At 37.3% G+C, this 19656-nt stretch overlaps 1 protein-coding gene across 1 annotated transcript in view; it reads right to left on the bottom strand.

Annotated features, from left to right (window-relative positions):
• The window catches only part of Snx27 (sorting nexin 27), a 300277-nt gene that overhangs the window by 90574 nt on the left and 190047 nt on the right, over positions 1-19656 (bottom strand). Inside the window, exon 8 of the mRNA XM_090381146.1 lies at positions 7113-7273. Coding sequence (XP_090237272.1) covers positions 7113-7273 — 161 coding nt within the window. The remainder of the gene's footprint in view (positions 1-7112; positions 7274-19656) is intronic.

Below are 19656 nucleotides of genomic sequence, written 5' to 3' on the forward strand. Positions count from 1 at the left end.
AGCACATTTTGACGGACACTACGGCAGATTTTTTCTTCCGATTTTTTGATTGATCGTACCGTTGACTCATTGATTTTATAATGTTTTGCCACTGAAGAGACACTTTCACCGTTAGAAATTTTGTCTAATAACTCAATTTTATTCGTTAATGTCATCACTTTCTTTGATATTTTCACATTTCCCTTGTTATTCGTAGCCATATTTTTGTACGGGTAAAAAAGAACTTGTCCACAATAAAGGCACTTTCTTCTGTTAACACACTCGAAAAAGTCTGTTTTACACTGCAAAACGATAGATTTATCACTTTTGTAAGCATATCAATTTATAAATTGATAAATTTATTCAATTTATAAGCATATAAATTAAAAGCAAACAACCTTCCATGACAAGCGCATAACACAAACTGAACAAGGATTAGCGAGAAACATCCACACTCGTGATTTTGTCACCCCTCTCCCCCCACCCACTGAACACTGTTATGACTGGTTGTAATACCTTACACTTGTGTAAGGTATTACAGGTGTAATACCTTACACTTTGTTGGATTAAAGCACAGCTGCCATTTTTCTGACCATTCTTGAAGTCTCTCTAGGTCTCTCTGAAGAAGCTCAGCTTGACAGTGATCATTAACTACTCTACCAATTTTAACATCATCTGCAAATTTAGACATCACGCCCTCTATCCCTTCAGGTCGTTTATGAAAATTAAAAACAACAGTGGTCCTAATACTGATCCTTGGGGAACCCCACTTCTTACATCAACCCAATCTGAGGAATAGCCATTTATCACAACCCTCTGCCTCCTGCCCTGAAGCCATCCTTCTATCCATCTAAGGATTTTCCCAGTGATTCCAACCTGTTCCAGCTTGTAAAGCAACCGCTCATGTGGGACTGAGTCAAAAGCTTTGCTGAAATCTAAATAAACAATGTCGAAATTATTCCCTAAATCCAGCTCGTGAGTGACCCTTTCGAAATAGCGAACCAGATTTGTTAAACATGATTTTCCCTTTACGAAACCATGCTGAGTATCCTTGAGAATTTCAATTCGATCCAAATGATCCTGAATTCCACCCTTGATCATTGCCTCCATGATTTTCCCTACTACTGAAGTCAGACTGACAGGTCGATAATTTTCAACTTCACTTTTAGAGCCGCCCTTATGTATGGGAGATACATTTGCACTGCAGATTTTGCCCTCTTCAGAAATGTAGAATCAAAGTTTTGTTCATAACAATGGCCCTGCTCTTTCGACTTGGCTGTCAAGAGCATATCTAAAGCTTCAACAGAAAGAGAAGATCTGAAGCAAGTTTGTGTTTTTATTTTTCGTCTGGCTAAATATCCTCTCACTATTGGGAATTGCATAACAATTTAACATTTTAACAATTCCCAATAGCATTGCTATTGGGAATTGTTAAAATGTCAGGCACAACTTGGGATAACTTGTTATATTTCAAACTCCCTTATGCACTTGTCAATTCCCCAGCCAAGGACCATTATACATTAATTCTTTCATCTCGCATGTAATAATAACATCTGGTAGATTCTCAAGCTGCAACTAACAGAACTGATGCTGCAAAACAGTTATTGCTTATTCTATTTTAGCATCAGTTCTGTTACTTTGAGTAAGAAAACCTACCAGATGCCATTATGAAAGAAGAAAGACAGTACAGTGGTCCCTGTTTGGGGATCTGAGAAGTGCACAAAGCAGCTCAAAATATAACAAGTTATCCCAAGTCACGCTTGACATTTTAACAACTCCTAATAATAATGCTCAGAGCAGTTGTGTATTTGGGCCGGAAAGTAGCAGAACAATGTTCCGGTACTTTTTTGTAAATGTCATAATAGAAAATCATTAAATTTATACACCTAATATTATGAAACAATGGCATAATCAAAGGGGAGGAAGAAATATCTATTTTACCCATTGCTACTAAAAAAATATAATAGCAATCTTTAAAATTAACAGATTTCTTTAAAAATTTATTTAAAAACAAAAATAAATTTCACAATGAAACTTGAATGTTTCTTACTAAAGTACAATGTGTTAGATAAAGAGATCCAGCGAATGAGATATACTGTTATGCGTGCAAACGCTGAATTTTGATTCGCCATGAGCTGAATGCTAGAACTGGTTGTTCTATGAACCATGAGTGTGATTCAGTTACTGTACAGTCGATGTGGCATTATCATATAGTCTTCTGGAGAACGAGTGTTCCGGTACTATTTTTTTTTTTTAGCAATACACCTCTGGCTCAGAGTGAGAGGATAAGTACTGCAAACTTGTCCACAAAAAAAAAAAATAAAATAAATAAAATTTGAAAATGATGCACTGCCAATAATTTGCGCTACCTCAGCATTTATAAGAATATCATATTTCAACAGGAAATATGATGGTACTTTTGCACCATGTAGTGACATGCAGCAATGAAACAATTCCTCACTAAAAAAAGATTAATCTTCTCTTGATTTGAGCAGAAGGAATGCCTATGACTTAAATAGAATCACCCTTCTTGATTAGTCTGCTATGGTAATCAACTTCCAAAATGGAAGTGGAAGATTTAAAACTGCAGATGTAAAAATTTGCACCTCATATTCTTCAACATAGCAAAGAGTAATGATATCAGCATGTGGATGCAATGTATGTTAGATCAAATAGCTATGTCCAGATTTTCAAATATTGGCATAAAATTTAAAATAACCAAGCAAACTGCTTTATTCAATCTATGAACAGACATTCTGCTCAAGTAAGGATTAACACGCTGAGAATTAACAGCTTGCTTGGCCTGTTTAGGATTACTTTTATCACAAGTTTGCAATTCAAGTTTTTTTTTTTCTGAGTTCAATTATTGAGTCAGTGCTATGAGTGGCACTGACTCAATAATTCCACTAACAATGCGTATTGTTTTTTTCTCCCACAACTGTAAAAGTGTAATTTTTTTAGTTTGCTCTTTCACTATCACAAAACATTATTGAACAATGTGCATACACGATTGGCACAACTCAGAGGAAGATTATGTTCTATGTCAGAAGATGCAAATAAACATTCAGAGTATATGACATCGTCATCATAAAATGCAACATGTATTATGTTTATTTGTTTGCAAATGTCTCTACAAGCTGCTTCCTGCCACTTGAAAGTGAAATATTGCATCTACATGTGGTACACAAGGCAAACATGTTACCTTTTTTTCAGGTTTTACAATACATGGAAAATCTTGTGTATATCTTCTGAAATTTTACAATCTATTTCTTTGGCATCATACTGAAAGATACTGTTAATAGTTTCTCACACAGTCTGATGAAATATCGCATATTACATTAATTAATGCTATTATGACACATTTCTATTTTGAAATATAGACAACCAGTTTACCTGACAGCCAATTTGTTAACAAAATAAACAAAAATTTGTAAAATAAAAAAATCCAATTTTAATAATTGAAAAAGAAAAAGAAATTTTCTCAGTGCTGTTTTTTTTTTTTTTTTTTTTGCAAAAAAAAAAAAAAAAAAAAAAAAAAAAACAGCACTGAGAAAATAGTACTAAAGTGACATGGAGAAGGGTCAAACTGAATAAAATAGACATCTTCAATTGTAAATCTAGAGGGCCGTCACCTATTCAATCATCTCTTAATTTCAATATTGCCAATTTCATGCTGCTCACTCTCACTTGCACAGCCTCTCCACACCATGAATGCCCATACATCTTTAAAGACTGGTACTAAATATCTGTTCAATTCACCAGCAACATCAGTTGGGTTATTTAAGAAATTTCCACATAATGGAAGGATACGATCTGATTTTGATTCTTGTATTTACATAAATGAAAAAACTCCTTGCCCCCCCTTCTTTGCTTATATAAGAAAGAATGCTGAATATAAAATTTCTTATATTCAGCCTCTGTCAACCTCATTGTTTCAGTGGTGTTATTACAAATCAGCTTGTAGATGTTATAAGCTCCACTAATTTATATCACTTAAAACTGTCCCTTTTTCTATTCTATTAGACTGGCTAGCTCTGTATTCATACATCTTGGCATCGTCCTCTGACTATATTTTTTTATGGTATATATGCATTCATATCTTCTGTGACTTGTTTGAAGTTATACCATAATTCTAATGTATTAACCCTCCCTTTGCTATCTGTCCAGCTGAGAGAGGGCAAGTATCATCATAAACTATCGCAGACCCCTTTCCTGAAGTTACACCCAGTGCCTTTACCGTTAACATCTGAAAACAGTTTCTTCACCTTCCAACTAAGGATTACATGACTGTTTCCTGTTAATGGTTCCTAAACTGGGAGCCATATCATGTCATCTCACTTGTGGGTCATGATCAGGTATAGAATAATCTTACCCAATTGTCTCCAACATGCTGATATGAATAATACATCAGCATGTTAACATTTCAGTTAAACAGAAGGTGAAATATTCTGCATGAAAAAGCAAGGATCAGAGAGGTGCATATAATTTGTTCCAATAGTTCAAAGGTTCTATATTAAGTGAGTTAAGAAGTTGTTTTAGCCTGTGTCAGGTTCCAATCTGGTTGTTAGCTTCCTAACTGTTTCCAGTTGGTTTGGGCTGAGGTTGTTAGTGGACAATCTTGGCACATTCTGACTAGTGTAGATCACCTGATGTATAATATAACTGGCCATTTTTGGAATAGATAAAATAAATGTGGTATATGATGGACGCCTGATCTTCCCCCCCCCTTTGCTTGCTTTCAATGAATATACCACGTTTTTGCACACCATGTTATTAGAGGGGTCTGTCTCAGAGGTTACTCTGAGATATAAATATTCTATCCCTTGTTTGCATAGGTGATAAGATGTAGACTACCCTTAGTTTGTCAGTTTGGTAATTAGCATTTATTTCTTTGTAGTTACAGTTATTTTATTATTATTAGCTATACGGTGCAAGGAAGCCTGAGGCTTATACTGCACCAGCCAAAAAAAAATTCCTGAGCCACCTGAGAGAGAGAGAGACAAAAGAAAATCACCAAGAAAGAGAAAAATGATGATATCCAGCTCAGGACCCTGGGTGTGCCATGCCCATACTCACCAGATGTGAGCCCCTGGGGTGAAGTTGGATATATTCCTATTTGTTCATTGACTCTATTAGTAAATTAGGGCACATAAATACTCTAAGGGTTTTGTTAGGGATAACAGCAAATTCCAGCTGTGAGTATGATGCTATGGGACATCAATCTGACTGATTTAGGAGGGTCCTCTTGAATGATATAGGTTGGCATTTGAGGTTGTAGATTAGCAGGTGATCTTTCTTGAAACTGAGGTAATTGGCTAGTCAAATGCAGTTCAAAGTTATGGGCTGTTGGAAGATCTGAAGTATAAGCAGGGCAGTGGGGAGGTTCATGATTTTGGTAAGCTCTAAATGTGCATAATTTTATTGGGTCCCAGCGGTTTGTTGGTGAGATGAGGGACCGATGAGTGCTGTTTCCGGATGAGATTAGTAATGCGTCTATGTACAGTCTTTCTCTTGGCCATACCTTCTAGACATTTTTAAGTGTCACTGATTGTTTTTTAGTGTCACAGATTGTTCTTTCAATTTATCTGTGAGGTCTTCCACCTTTTATCTTAAGTAATGAGGAGTTTATTATCATTTATTAGCTTGTATACTTTTGCTTCAATGAGAGAAAGTACCATTAATAATTTCTTCATGATTTCAGTAGATTAGCACCTGGTGAGAGCAGGTTATTTTAAGGTGTTTGCAATTTTATCAGATATTATGTGCCTCAACATGTCAATAGTGACACTACTAAGCTTAGCTTTCTCTGTGTATTGTCACTGAGTGCCACTGAGATTTCAGTTGCTAGAAGCAACAGACTGTGATTTTGTGTTTAGGCTACTAGTTCAGAAGAGTTTGCCAAGTATTCCTGGTTACTTTGGGGAAAGTGTTTAAAATTATCTCCATGTCAGTAGATGGAAATAATTTTTCCAGGTAAGAAGAAATTCGGATTTTTTCAGTTCTGCAAGTTGCTGGAGACTAGGTGCCTACAAGAAGATCTGATTTAGATATTTAAGGCTCTGAATTGATTGTGTAAACTCAGTGCTGATAGAAACATTACTCTTGCTCAGACTACACACGAGTGGGCATAAATTCAAATTAAGGAATGATGATGATTGCAGGTGGATATGTGGAAATCGTGTAGTTCATTGTCAGAATAAACTTCCATGTGGTGTTGTAGAAGTGGATAGTTTGAATAAATTAAAGGAAGAACTATTAGACAAATTGATGGAGGGATGGAAAGGCGATGTGGAAATTGTTTTTTTTTTTGGCTTATACTGTATGAGCTTAGTTTCTTGCATCACTTGCCACTACTGATACTAAATGTGTCATGTCATAGCTGTTGCTGTTATTTGGTTTTTAGGAGCATTAGCAACTAATGCCATATTGCTCCTTGGATATGCAGTGGTCATTCCCTGACCTTTCTTCATCCTCCGTATTTGGTGGTCACGGGCTCGAACCCTGGTCTAATCAAGAAGCATGTGCTGTGCCCTGCTGCTCCTGCCCACCTGGCTACGGAGGCACCCGTGTCATAGCTGAAGTGCAAATATAAGTGCAGTAGTGCTGTGGGAATACTATAGTCTAGTGAATAGATAATAAATATAAAATTTTATCTATTTATGCGATGATTATTCAGTTCTGTCTGGCATGTAGAGGATCTCACATTAAATTTATTGGTACCAAACTGCCATCTGAACTGAAACTTAAAAAACTATTAAACAATGTAGACATAATTTTGTGTGACCTATATCGGTTGTACTGTATCAGTATTGTTGTACTTACATCTCTTAGTTTAAGTGGTTTTTAATTTACATTTAAACCAAAATCATGCCTCGTGGAAGTAATGATGGTTCTCCGAAGAATCAGGGGTTTAATGGTATGAACTACTTGCAGAATGTTCGAGGAACTGCCTGTAACAGGACATGATACAGCAAAGGGAGATGCTTTTATGTGTTTTCAATGCAAAAGTGTGGGGAAATAAAACAAAAATTCAACAGGTTGCTATGGATCCACATCTAGCCCATAGCAATCTGTTGAATTCTGACCCCCTATTATCAAAACCAAAACTATGCTTAAAATTGCCATTTTCTTACCTGCCAGAAAAAAAATGTCGCTGCCATATTATCCTCACTTAATTCCACTTCTTTACTTAGTGTAAAAAGCCATTTGCGTATCAAAAGACATGTAGAGGTTGCTGTACTGTAATTCTGGATATACAGATTATGTGGAAACTCAACAGGCTGCAACTTTCGTTCTAAAATGAATAAATAAACTTCGGTAAAGAACAAAGTATTCAAGAATGGAATCCATTGCTACATACACACACAAAGTAAACCTTTCTTAAAATATGCTTCAACAAACAAGATTTTAAAATTGTAAAAGAAAAATCACAAGATTAACAGCCTGCAGTGTGCCAAAATAATGAAATAACAGTGGAATGATACACAAGATCTGAATGAATATGTTTCCTGATTTAGCCATAAACTGAACATATCAGCATAATAACTTCTTGCAGGATGAACGGCAATGTATGAAAACCATTTGTATAGGTCTACCTGCCTTTGTTGCTCTACCCCATAGCACTATTACTTGTACCCAATCAATAAAATTATATAAAAAATTTTCAGAGGTTCTGCTAATATACATTTCTTGATCTTTCTTTGGGAATTTGAGTGTGCTGATTCCAGATATGACCTTAGTTTTTTCATCAATAGTTTGCCCAGAAATTAAAGAAGAGTAAATATGCATTAATATTCGATTTATCCTTAAGTTCATAATAACTGCACAATCCTACACCAACCGTTATTAAATAAAATAAATAGATAGCATTGTGTTATATTAAAATAATAATGATGCAAATAAAATGATATAATTCCACCGGATAAAACTGATAAAAAGGTAACTGTCTGTACAATAAAATATGAAATTTTAAACTGCAATGATACTGTAAACTGCAATGATATTGATATTGTACTGCAATGATATTGTAATTTTAAACTGAAATTTTAAAATTACAATAAACAATGTAAATAAAACACAGGATAATAAAACCGATAAAAGTTCTAAAACACCGTAGCTTTCAGAGGCATCCACCTTTTCAATAATGAGGTTTATCGTATAGCACATCCTTAAATATCAGTAGGCTCATGGTTCTCAGCACGTGTTTCTACAGGAGCACGGGCAGTATTCTCCCCATGTGCACTGGAACCAGAAATGGCTCGGGAGCATGCCAGGTGGAACCACTCATGCCGTCCAAGAACTACCACCTCGAGGAGAGTATGAATGCAGATTCCCTTCTCTATTAATGGTATTGCTCTCAGAGGAGCAAATCCGCAAGCTCTTGAGCCATTTGTGGTCCCAAAATCTATGTGCCCAGTCGAAAATAACATGTTCGTCTGGGAAGATTTGATGGTGCTCCTCCCAAAAATGTTCTGCCACAGCAGACTTCCCATAATCTGCAGTCTTTATTGCGTTCATATGCTTCCCCCAGATGATCTTTAAACCAATGTTTCGTTTCACCAACATAACATTCCCCGCAATCTGGTAACCTTATCTCATATATGAACCCACTTATACATTCCCTTGGTATGGGGTCCTTGACCTGTGACACAATTGTGTGCAACCTCCGCCCTGGCAGCTGCACACAGCACGTCTGGCAATTGTGCAATACCCAGAGCTATACATTCAGTTAGGCATGGATAGTGTAAGTGTGTTTAGGGTCAAGTGGCACTAGGGGTTCCCCCCATCTCTGCGTAGTTTACATTGTGGTGTGTTACAGTACGCTGTGAATGCCAGAGATTTAAAAGTGTGTGGGTATTGCATTGTTTAGTGTCATGTACCGTTGTTCTTCTGGTCGTTTAGCCGCTAAACCCCAACTGGGGCCCAACATTGCCCCACTTACGCCCCGTGGAGGCAGACCAGGAACCCAGTAGCTTATATGCACTCTGGCAGGTCCTGCCACCTAATTTCCTGAGATTTCGGTGGGTAGGACCTTAAAAAAAAAAAAAAAAAAAAACGGGGGCACTTAAGTTTAGAAAAGCCAGGAGAGGTTAATATGGTTCAGTTTTCAGTTTAGAAATAGTTAATTTTGATTAGTTATGTGATAGTAGGGAATGCATGCGGCGGCAACTGGTGTAAACGGTTCTCTTTGTCCATGCTCCGCTTCTCAGATATATTTACCTCTGGGGGTAGCCGCATTTTCTGAGATCCGCTGTGAAACGTTTAATTTCTTCTTTTCTATCCTCGGAGGTGCTGCAATGGGACCCAGCCCTATCCATAAATGCCCTAACAACACTGTTCTTATGGTTTGTGCTGTATTGTAATGTGTATATTGGCCCCGGCACATTGGTTTCTTATATACACTGGTTTTCACCCTTGGGCCTTCCTTATGTACCAATCCATCAAGGAGAGGGAGGGTACCCTCTACTTCCACCTCCGAGGTAAACTGAATAAATGGGATGAAGCTATTGAGGAAACCAAGCACCTCATCCTCCCCCCTCCCTCCCTCCCTCTCTCTCTCTCTCTCTCTCTCTCTCTCTCTCTCTCTCTCTCTCTCTCTCTCTCTCTCTCTCTCTCTCTCTCCCCCCTACGAATAATTGTAAACATATCGTCGACATATTGTTTCTATGCGCCATTGGGAAGAACCGACGCATCAAAAATCCTGGCTTCAAGCTCCTCCATAGCTAAATTTGCTATGACAGCACTAATAGTGGAACCCATTGCTGTGCCAGAACCTGCTTGTACATTGTGGGTTGAAACACCATGGTGGTCCTTGAGAGACAATGGCTCCACCCCACTACAAATGTTATCGTTAACTGGGCATATAGATTTTTGGACTGCAAATGGCTCAAGAGCTTGCGGATTTGCTCCTCTGAGAGCAATACCATTAATAGAGATGGGAATCTATCTGCATTCATCCCCACTTTGAGGCGGTGGTTCTTGGATGGGATGAGCAGTTCCACCTGACATGCTCCCAGAGCCATTTCTGGTCCCAATGCACATGGGGAGAGTACTGCCCATGCTCCTGTAGAAACACGTGCTGAGAACCATGAGCCTACTGATATTTAAGGATAAGTAGGCTCATGGTTCTCAGCACGTGGTTCTCAGCATTACAATAAACCTAACTGTTGAAAAAGGAGGCAGATGCTTCTGACAGTGTTTCAGCGCTTTTATTATCCTGTGCTTTATCTACATTGTTTATTGTAATTTATTGCAGTTTAAAATTTCATATTTTATTGTACAGACAGTTATCTTTTTATCAGTTTTATCCAGTGGAATTATATCATTTTATTTATTTCAATCATTATTATTTTAATATAACACAACGCTATTTATTTATTTTATTTAATAACAGTTGGTGTAGGATTGTGCAGTTATTATGAATATTCCCAACCCCAGAGGCCTATTTGAAGATTTATCCTTAAGGTTTAATTTTTGTACAGAATACACTATTAATTTTTGCTACAAGTAAACAAGATAACAAAAAAAAAAAAAAAAAAAAAATCAAAAATTTTGTGATTTATTTAGCTTTTTGAAAATCAAGATTAAAAAAAAAATTACAAATCAAAAGCAGAAACCTTTGAGAGAATAAAAATAAAATTCTTTAAAAATTTATCTTTGAACATCCTTGTCTTTTGCGGTCAGTGCAATCATCCAAAACCAATAAACATATATAGTCATCCCATAATAGCTTTATTCCACCTTCTTTGGTATCATTTCTCCACTAATTTTATGTCCTGGTGGAATCTCTCCCCACATTCTTCACTAAAATTGGCCAGATTTGTTTCAAGAAATTCAGGAGGAAATGCAAGTAAGTTTGATTGACATTCTGCATCCCATTTTATCATAATTTTCACTTAACTTGTCAATTAATTCTTTGTAACTTCACTCTTAATGCTACCATGAAAGCTATTCACAAGCTGAAAACAATTGGACCAATAAAGAAGTCATCTTTAATTTTTGCATCAGATAATTTTGGAAATAATTTTGCTGTCCCTATTTGAAGGTATCAACACCTTAAGAATCTAATGCTTTAGCAAATTGTTTGACTAGTCCTAGCTTAATATGGGGTAGTGAAATCAAGGGATTGGTTACTACACTGTGTATGCCATGCTGAAACTCAATTTTGCTCTGCTGTCCCAGATGAAGCAAAGGCAAGGGAACTTAGCCAAACCACCTTGCAAACTAAAAAAAAAACAATAGCATTGTAAAGTTCCCACTGACATCTCTCTTATACTAGTCACTTTTGATCTTCTCTAATACATGGTATTAAGGGTAAGTTGCTACAATGGATAAAAGGATGGTTGAGTGGGAGAAGACAGAGGGTCGTAATCAATGGGTGCTTTCTTCGTGGATTAATGTTATTAGTGGAATCCGACAGGGTTCAGTGTTGGGTACGCTGTTGTTTTATATATTTATCAATGAACTAATGAGACTCGTGGCAGAGAAGAAAAATGCATGGGATGCATATAAATTATTAGCCGACACAGAAGCCTATGATATATATAAGCTAGTCTGTAATCAAGTCACAAATGAGGTTAGGCAGGCGAAGGCAGATTACGAGAAAAATTTTACAAAGGATGCTAAGAAAAACAGCAAGGATTTCTTTACTTATATAAACTCTAAAAGGAAGGGGATGAATCTGATTGGTCCACTTGATATCGATGGTTCGACTGTTGATGATCCTGCTCAGATAGCGAACAAACAATGAGTATTTTGCATCTACATTCACACATGAGGAGTTATTAAGGTTTGAAAATGCCAAAAGGTTATCAAATTGAAACGGGGTGCTTAATGATTTTATAATACAGTAATACCCCGACTTACGCGAACTCGGAGTTACGCGGTTCTTGATTTTTTCGTTTGGCAACACTGCCGCCCACTATCTTCAAGGTCGTTTTTCATATGTTATCGATATACGGTGCGACGGCGGAGAGTGAGAGCGAAAGATGAACAAAATTCAACTTTACTGCGCATGAGCTGCACACATATACAAGAATTTGTATTCCAACTGTCATATTTATATGTGTGCATTCGAATTCGTGCTCAACGTTTGTCGGAAATTACATCGTTTTCACGAGCGAAATGGATCGCGTTGGTCGAGCCGTATACAGTCAGTCCTCGTATAACACGTGTTTACACTACACAAATTCGATCATACACTATTTATAAATACGGTAATGATATCTTATAATATAACACGAACCGAATTGGCTTATGCACGATTCGCCTTTGTGTTTACAAGAAATGGCAGTCGAACGCAAAATCACTCCAACCGAACGCAACACGATAGGAATGAAGAGAAGATCTGAAAATGTATTTGTTTTAGGGGAAACACATTTCACCATAATAACGTAAAACCCAAAACAATTCCAGCTCTCGGTATGCAATTAGATCAAGTTTACTACCAGTTTATAAGAGATTCCATTAGCAGAAACTCAACTGGATTTTTATTGTTTTATGGTAGTAACCCCTAGAAATGTGAGGTGTTAATAATGTATCTCTGCCTTTACGGTGTTGTTTATTCAGTTGCTACATGCGCGCAGCTTTGTTTATGCGTATCAAGCGTGCCTCCTCATTTTGTAATTGTGCTTTATTCCCTAAAAATGAGTAAAATACTTAAAAGGTGTGAAAAGGAAGCGTACTGGTGAAGACACTGCAGATTCAGAGAGAAAAAGAAAAGCAATTATCGATAAACAGAGGCGGACTGGATCAAAAATTTATAGTGGCCTCATACTATGGTTTATGGCCAAAATCACACAGGCCCACCGGGGTTTCCCCGGTAAGGCTTATGGCCAGTCGGCCTCTGTCGATAGAGAAAAAATATGAAATTGTGAAACGCTTTGAGCGAAATGAAAGACCATGTGATATTGCACATGCTACAGGCCTAAATGAGGCAACGGCGAAAAGCACATGACAATTGCAAACTTTACAGGTCTCAGCTCAATTGAAAAGGGCTTAAAAATTTTAGAAAACACAGACTACAACGAAGAACGCGTTATAGCTACAAAGCAAGGAATAAAAAAATTATTAGCTTGCTACGAAGAAATTATGCGTGAAAAAAAGAAGTCTGTGTCGTCAGACGAATTTGTTAGATTTTATGAAGCCATCGACATCGAAATAACTTTTTTACGTAAGTCATTTATTTTTTTAATACATATTTTGTATTAATATGTATAAAGAACTGCAATTTTATTAATATTTTTCTTCTAAACTAGTGTTTTTGTTAGTCCTTGGTCCCAATTAAACAAAATTTATATGTATTTATATGCAAAGTTGTACCCCGACTTACGCGAATTCGACTTAAGTGATTTTCGTCGGACCCACCTATCGCGTAACTTCGGGGTATCACTGTAACTGAGAACAAAGCAGTGAGAAATTGTTGAAGTTAAATATAAGAAAGGCACCTGGGGTGGATGGGATCTATCCAGTTATATTAAAGGAGGTGGCAAAGCAACTAAGCAAACCCTTAGCCGTAATTATGAGAGCATCCTTGGACTCAGGGAAGGTCCCCACGGACTGGAGATGTGCAAATGTGTCCCCAATTCACAAAGGGGGAATCGAAGGGTGACACGAGTAATTACAGACCAGTTAGTTTAACTTCTGTTCCGGGTAAAATAATGGAGTCACTGGTTAAAGATGCATTGCAGGATCATCTAAACAAGACTGGAGCAATAATTCAGACACAGCATGGGTTTTGTTAAGGAAAAGTCTTGTCTGACAAATTTTATTGGTCATTATGATGTGGTTACAAAGGAACTGGATGCAAAAAATAATTTTGATATCATATACTTGGATTTCAGGAAAGCTTTTGAAATTTCAGGTTGCGCATGGAAGACTACTGTACAAATTGGAGCAGAATGGTATTAAGGGTAAGTTGCTACAATGGATAAAAGGATGGTTGAGTGAGAGAAGGCAGAGGGTGGTAATAAATGGGTGCTGCTCTTCGTGGACTAATGTTATTAGTGGAGTCCCACAGGGTTCGGTGTTGGGTCCACTGCTGTTTTGTATATTTATCAATGATATTGATGAAGGTATATATCAGGCTTAATGTCGAAGTTTGCAGATGATACAAAGGTTGGCAGGGTTCTTAATGACAGCAATGGCAGTGTGTTACTGCAACAGGATCTAGAAAATTTGGGCGGATGGGCTGAGAAGTAGCAACTGAAGTTTAACAATGAAAAATGCAAAGTACTGCATATGGGTAGAAGTAACCCCAGAGAAACGTACCAACTGTGTGGTACTAAACTTAAGGAGATGGAAAATTAAAGACCTGGGAGTAATTGTGCAGTCAGATTTGAAGTTTTCTGAGTAATGCAGACAGGCTGCCAGGGCAGGTCATGGGGTGTTGTCAATGATATACAGGAATTTTGTTAGCATGGAAAAGGTGATTGTCCCTCTGTATAAGGCAATGGTCAGGCCACGCCTTGAGTAAAGCATGCAGGTCTGGAGGCCTCATTTTAGGAAGGATGTAAATTTGCTTGAGCATGTACAGAGAAGGGCAACAAGATTGGTGAGGGAAATTAAGGGATCCTCTTACCAGGAGAGGCTTAAGTTCTGCAAATTGCAGCAGCTGGAGACTAGGCACCTGCGAGGTGATCTGATTGAGGTGTATAAGGCCTTGAATGGGTTGAGCACGCAGAATTCTGATGGGATTCTTCCACTTGTTCAGATTACAAACCTAAGGGGACATAAATTGAAATTGAGGAAGGACAGATGTAGAATAGATGTGTGGAAATTTGCCTTTAGCCAGCGGGTGGTTAATTGCTGTAACAAACTTCCAACTGTCGTTGTGGAAGTTGATAGGTTAAATAAATTTAAGGAGGAACTGGACAAATATTTAGAGGGGATTGTTTTGTAATTTTTTTTTTTTTTGGCTGATGCTGCATTAGCTCATACACTTGCTTTCTTGCATCACATGCCACCACCACTACTACTATTACTACTACTACATGCTACACATTTTTGAAGCCTTTAATATGAATATACTGTGCAACCTGAACTGTCTCCATAAAGATGCCACTCTTCTGAATTGTGATCAACATAGATTTCCTCATGAAGGCCAATCCAAGCAAAACAGCAATATAGGGATTCTGCAACAGTCTTGTAGTTGGGCTCGAGTAGGTTTTTAATATTTTAAAAAAAATGTCAGAAGATCTGCACTGTATCTAGTTAGACCCAAGTTCCTCACTATGTCAATTAATTCCTGCTGATTATGGAAATATGGTGTGTTATTTGAATAGACAAATGTGGTTTAACACCAATTATCCTGTTCACCTGTCATCTAGTACTGAAGACTTCTCTGAAGGATGACTGGGAATTAGGAATCTCCACTGTGTGGCACCAGAGCAAGAAAGAATAGTATACTGTTGAAACACTATAGCTTTTTTTATCTGCAGATTTTTTAAACTTTGATATATCCATCACACAAAATCAACACTTGTCATGATGGCTTCAGCTCTCTCCATATTTGTGGTATAGCAAAAGGCATACATTTATGACTACCAACAAAACCATAGCTGTAATGGGCTACTCACAACCTGTCTTGACCATCCATAAGCATTCCAAAACAGGCTTCATATACACTATAAAATTTGGTGCCACTAATAATGTTATCTTTCACCTGCTTCAGATTTATATAAAATTTGAAAGCATATAAATGTCACAAAAAAACATGACTGTCAAAACAATGACAGTACAGAAAACCAATGATACCATTGGCTTCAGCACACAAAATATATATAAGAAACCATTTTAAAAAAAAACACTTTTTTGTTACATAGTTGAATTAAACATACTATAATAACTTGGCTGCTGTTATAAGAAAAATTCATTATGCTTGTGTGAAAAAAATCTATAGTCAGTGTTATTTAAGCTTCTTGCAGGCATGCAGGATAGAAACTTGTCCTAGCACATTTTAAAACTTTACATAAAAACTTTTCTACAATCCTACAAAAGTGAGGTTTCCTTTTGAGAAATGACACCAAGTTTGAAAGAGCAACAATAAAATATTTTTTGTGTGGTGATGCTGGTTACTGCTAGATCAAAAGTCAGTGTTTTAATAGCAACTATGCTTACATATTTCAAAAATAACTGACTTTCCTTTAACAGGTAATCAAGCCAAATTTTTTCAGATGAATTTACTGCTCATTTGTTTTTATATTCTGAAGACTACTTTGGGGACGTGGGGTGCCAAAAAATACTCAACATATAAAATGCAATGTTTGTTCTGTGATCAATATTCAATAGTCACTCTTTAGAAAAATCAGACAGACCATTTCTCTTCATCCCATTTAATTATTTAATTGAGTGGGAAAGATCTATTGTTAAGTCATCTCATGTTGCTTAGTATCCAGGTCAACAGGAGTTTGCCTCCACAGTTTATAAACACAAGCTGCTTACAACCTAAATAATGAATAAAAATTATTTACTCTTAGATTAACATTTATTTAGCTAACTACAATTTTTTAAAAATAGTACTTTTAAAAATACCCATTTTTAACAGTACTATTTTTATCCATTTTATTTTTTTGTTCATTAAATGGGTTTGTTACTTTTATTTATTATTTTCTATTTTGTCATTATTACCTTTTAAGTGAACAAGGGTATTTTTAGGTAACCAAAATTGGGGCATGCATGTAAAAAGTTTCTGGGTTACCACCTAAAGAATAAAGCAATATGGAAATGAATGAACTTTCATTTGATGCTGTCACATCTAAAGGCTACACACTTGATGCAACATTCCCTCTTATTTTCTAGACTCACTCTCCCCATACATAGAACTCACAACCCACCTTGATCTTCTAATCACTCCTTGACTGCAGAAATAATTTGTTAGACAGTGCCCACTTTTCTAATCTTTCATAAGGCAGGAACACAGGGAATAATGCTACGAAAGGGGCCATATATCTAGGGAATAATGACAACAACTCATTACCTAAATCACTGACAGTATCTTGGTTAAGAAGACTGTTCCTGTGGGCAATTCCTCACAATTCAGTCTTTAATTGCTCATGAAATTACAGCAAGGAATAATATTAATCCATAATAGATTTGCCCTTCTTAAAGTAACCAATGAACATTAACTGTCCCAAAAAAAAACTCTATGCCATCACCTTAGTAGATGATGGCACCCTTTGAAATTTCATGCAATCTCACTCTATAAACAGTGTCTGGATCACAGTAAAGAATTCAAGTTTCATCCATGATTAGCAATTGGTTGAAAAACCTGCTGGAATACTGAAAAATTTTTGCAAGCATTATCTCTGCTGCTGCTGTTGTTGTTATTTGGTTTTTAGGAGCATTAGCAACTAAGGCCATATTGCTCTGAGAATATGCGTTGGTCATTCCCTGACCTTTCTGCATCCTCCGTATTTGGTGGTGATGGGCTCGAACCCCGGTCTAATCAAGAAGAGTGTGCTACGCACTGCTGCTCCTTCTCACCTGGCTATGGAGGCACCATTATCTCTGCATTCTAATCCTTTGATACCCATTCCAGGTGATTCCCCCCTATGGAGGCACCATTATCTCTGCATTCTAATCCTTTGATTTTCCCTACTACTGAAGTTAGACTGGCCGGTCGATAATTTCCCGTTACACTTCTAGAACTGCCTTTATGTTCCAATTTACACCAATCCAATGGAATCTCTCCTGTCCAGTGATGCTCTCATAACTAGGCTTAATGGTTCAATGCACTCACTTGCCGCCTCCTTTAAGATTATAGGGTATATGCCATCAACCACAGGAGCCTTACTCACCTGTAGACGTGAAAGTTCTCATTAAATAATCATTTCAACATCATTAGTTAAATAATCATTTCAACATCATCAGATATTATGTGGTTTTTTTTTTTTTTTTTTTTTATGAAAACCCCAAACACGAAAGGTATCAAAACCTATAGTACTTAGTACTGTACATGGGTTGAGGGAGAAGTATGGAGGGAGGGGGATGCCGGAAACTTTGCTCTAGAGACTAAACATGGGTTTCATCACTTCAAGCCCCCAATAAGCAAAGTGGTGGTATTTCACCGGTTGATGAAAGTCATCTACCAACTGATAGCATAACCCCTCCTTACTCTCTATTCTGTCTATCCTTTCTGTACACATTATGCTCCCCAAATTCTAATTCTGCATTCCTTATATCTGTGTGACACCACATCTCTGATACCCCAACAATATCTGCCTTTGATGTTTTGACCAACACTTCAAATTCATCAAATTTATTTACCAAAGAAGGGTTGTTTGTATTTACTTGAAAGGTTGTTTGTGAGAAAAAGATCAAGTTTGTTGGCAGTGTGGTTAGAATTGTCTGGTATTTTGCTGGGTAAATGAACAATCTGTGTGAGGTCATTAGTAATTGCAAAAGCATCAGCATCTCGACAAGCTGGTTCCGTGTGACAAGAAAATGGAAGCCAGGTGGAGTTGTGAACATTTGAAGTGGAAGGAATCATACAGTGAATAACTCGGATAACTGAGATGAGCAGTGGTTGAATCAACCAATAACTGAGATTCTGTCAGAAAAAGGACGCAGGGTTTGGCAGACTGTAAGTGGAAATGGACATTGCTGAGAAATGAGACCATATATATTTGGGAAATAAACAAAGAAGTGATTAGGAGGTTTAGATCTTTTTGCAGATAAGTTTCTCTATTAGTTTGACAATTCATCGTGTATTCAGTAGTAAGAAAAGGTGTGAGGCAAAAAGCTGTATGAAATAATGGAATTTTTGGATATGGCATACACATGGCAAGAATATACCCAGCTCCTTGACATAACGTGGCCTCGACAAATGTCCCCTGCAAACTGTCCCCTCCAGTCACTATCCGGCAGAGTAGAGGCAGTGAGATTATAAAGTAGCTGATCTAGAAGCCTCCTAGAAGTTACCGATAGATTTGGTCCAATGGACTATCTTGTAACCTGTATAAGGTTATGATGCACATCTCACCATGATGTGCATCATAACCTTAAAACACATCAATCATACTACATTAGGAAAGAGATGGGAGGGTTGCCGGAGCTTTGCTCTGAAGACTAAACAGTTCCACCACTTCAAGCCTCCAAATAAGCAAATTGGTGGTATTACACCTTTTACTGACAGTCATCTGCCACCTAGTAGTGCCTGGTAACACAGAGGAGCAGCATTTTTCCGTGTGGTGCAGACCCTACACCTTAACCTCTGCTTACCTTGGTTCGAATCTGGGTGGTCACCTACAGTATGCTACGTGACATATTTCAGGACTTGCACATGGGGATTATACCCGGGGTTACTAGAGGTCCCACCATTGTGAACATTCAAACAAAGGATGCGACTATTACAAACTGAGCAGACTTTGCCGAAATAAGGTCCATTTGACTTGAGTGTCACCACAGCATCAGTTCACTCAGTGTTTTAAACTTCCAGGTAGCAAGCACAGCTTGACGTATCTGAGAGAATCTGTGACAGCCTCAAGACCAATAATAATCTGTTCATAGCCTAAATGTGAAATAATGATAAATCTATTATAGAGACACCATAATTAAATATAATATCTACATAATAGATAAGAGACTGAGCTGGCTATGCATAGGCAACACCCATCCAACATCTTGCCAGGCATTGTGCATTGTCTTATTGACAGGCTGGAGTTGCCAGGATAAGTTGTT

The sequence above is a fragment of the Mastigoproctus giganteus genome, chromosome 9, assembly GCF_048544385.1.
Source record: "Mastigoproctus giganteus isolate SK-2022 chromosome 9, ASM4854438v1, whole genome shotgun sequence".
Lineage (NCBI taxonomy): Eukaryota > Metazoa > Arthropoda > Arachnida > Uropygi > Thelyphonidae > Mastigoproctus > Mastigoproctus giganteus.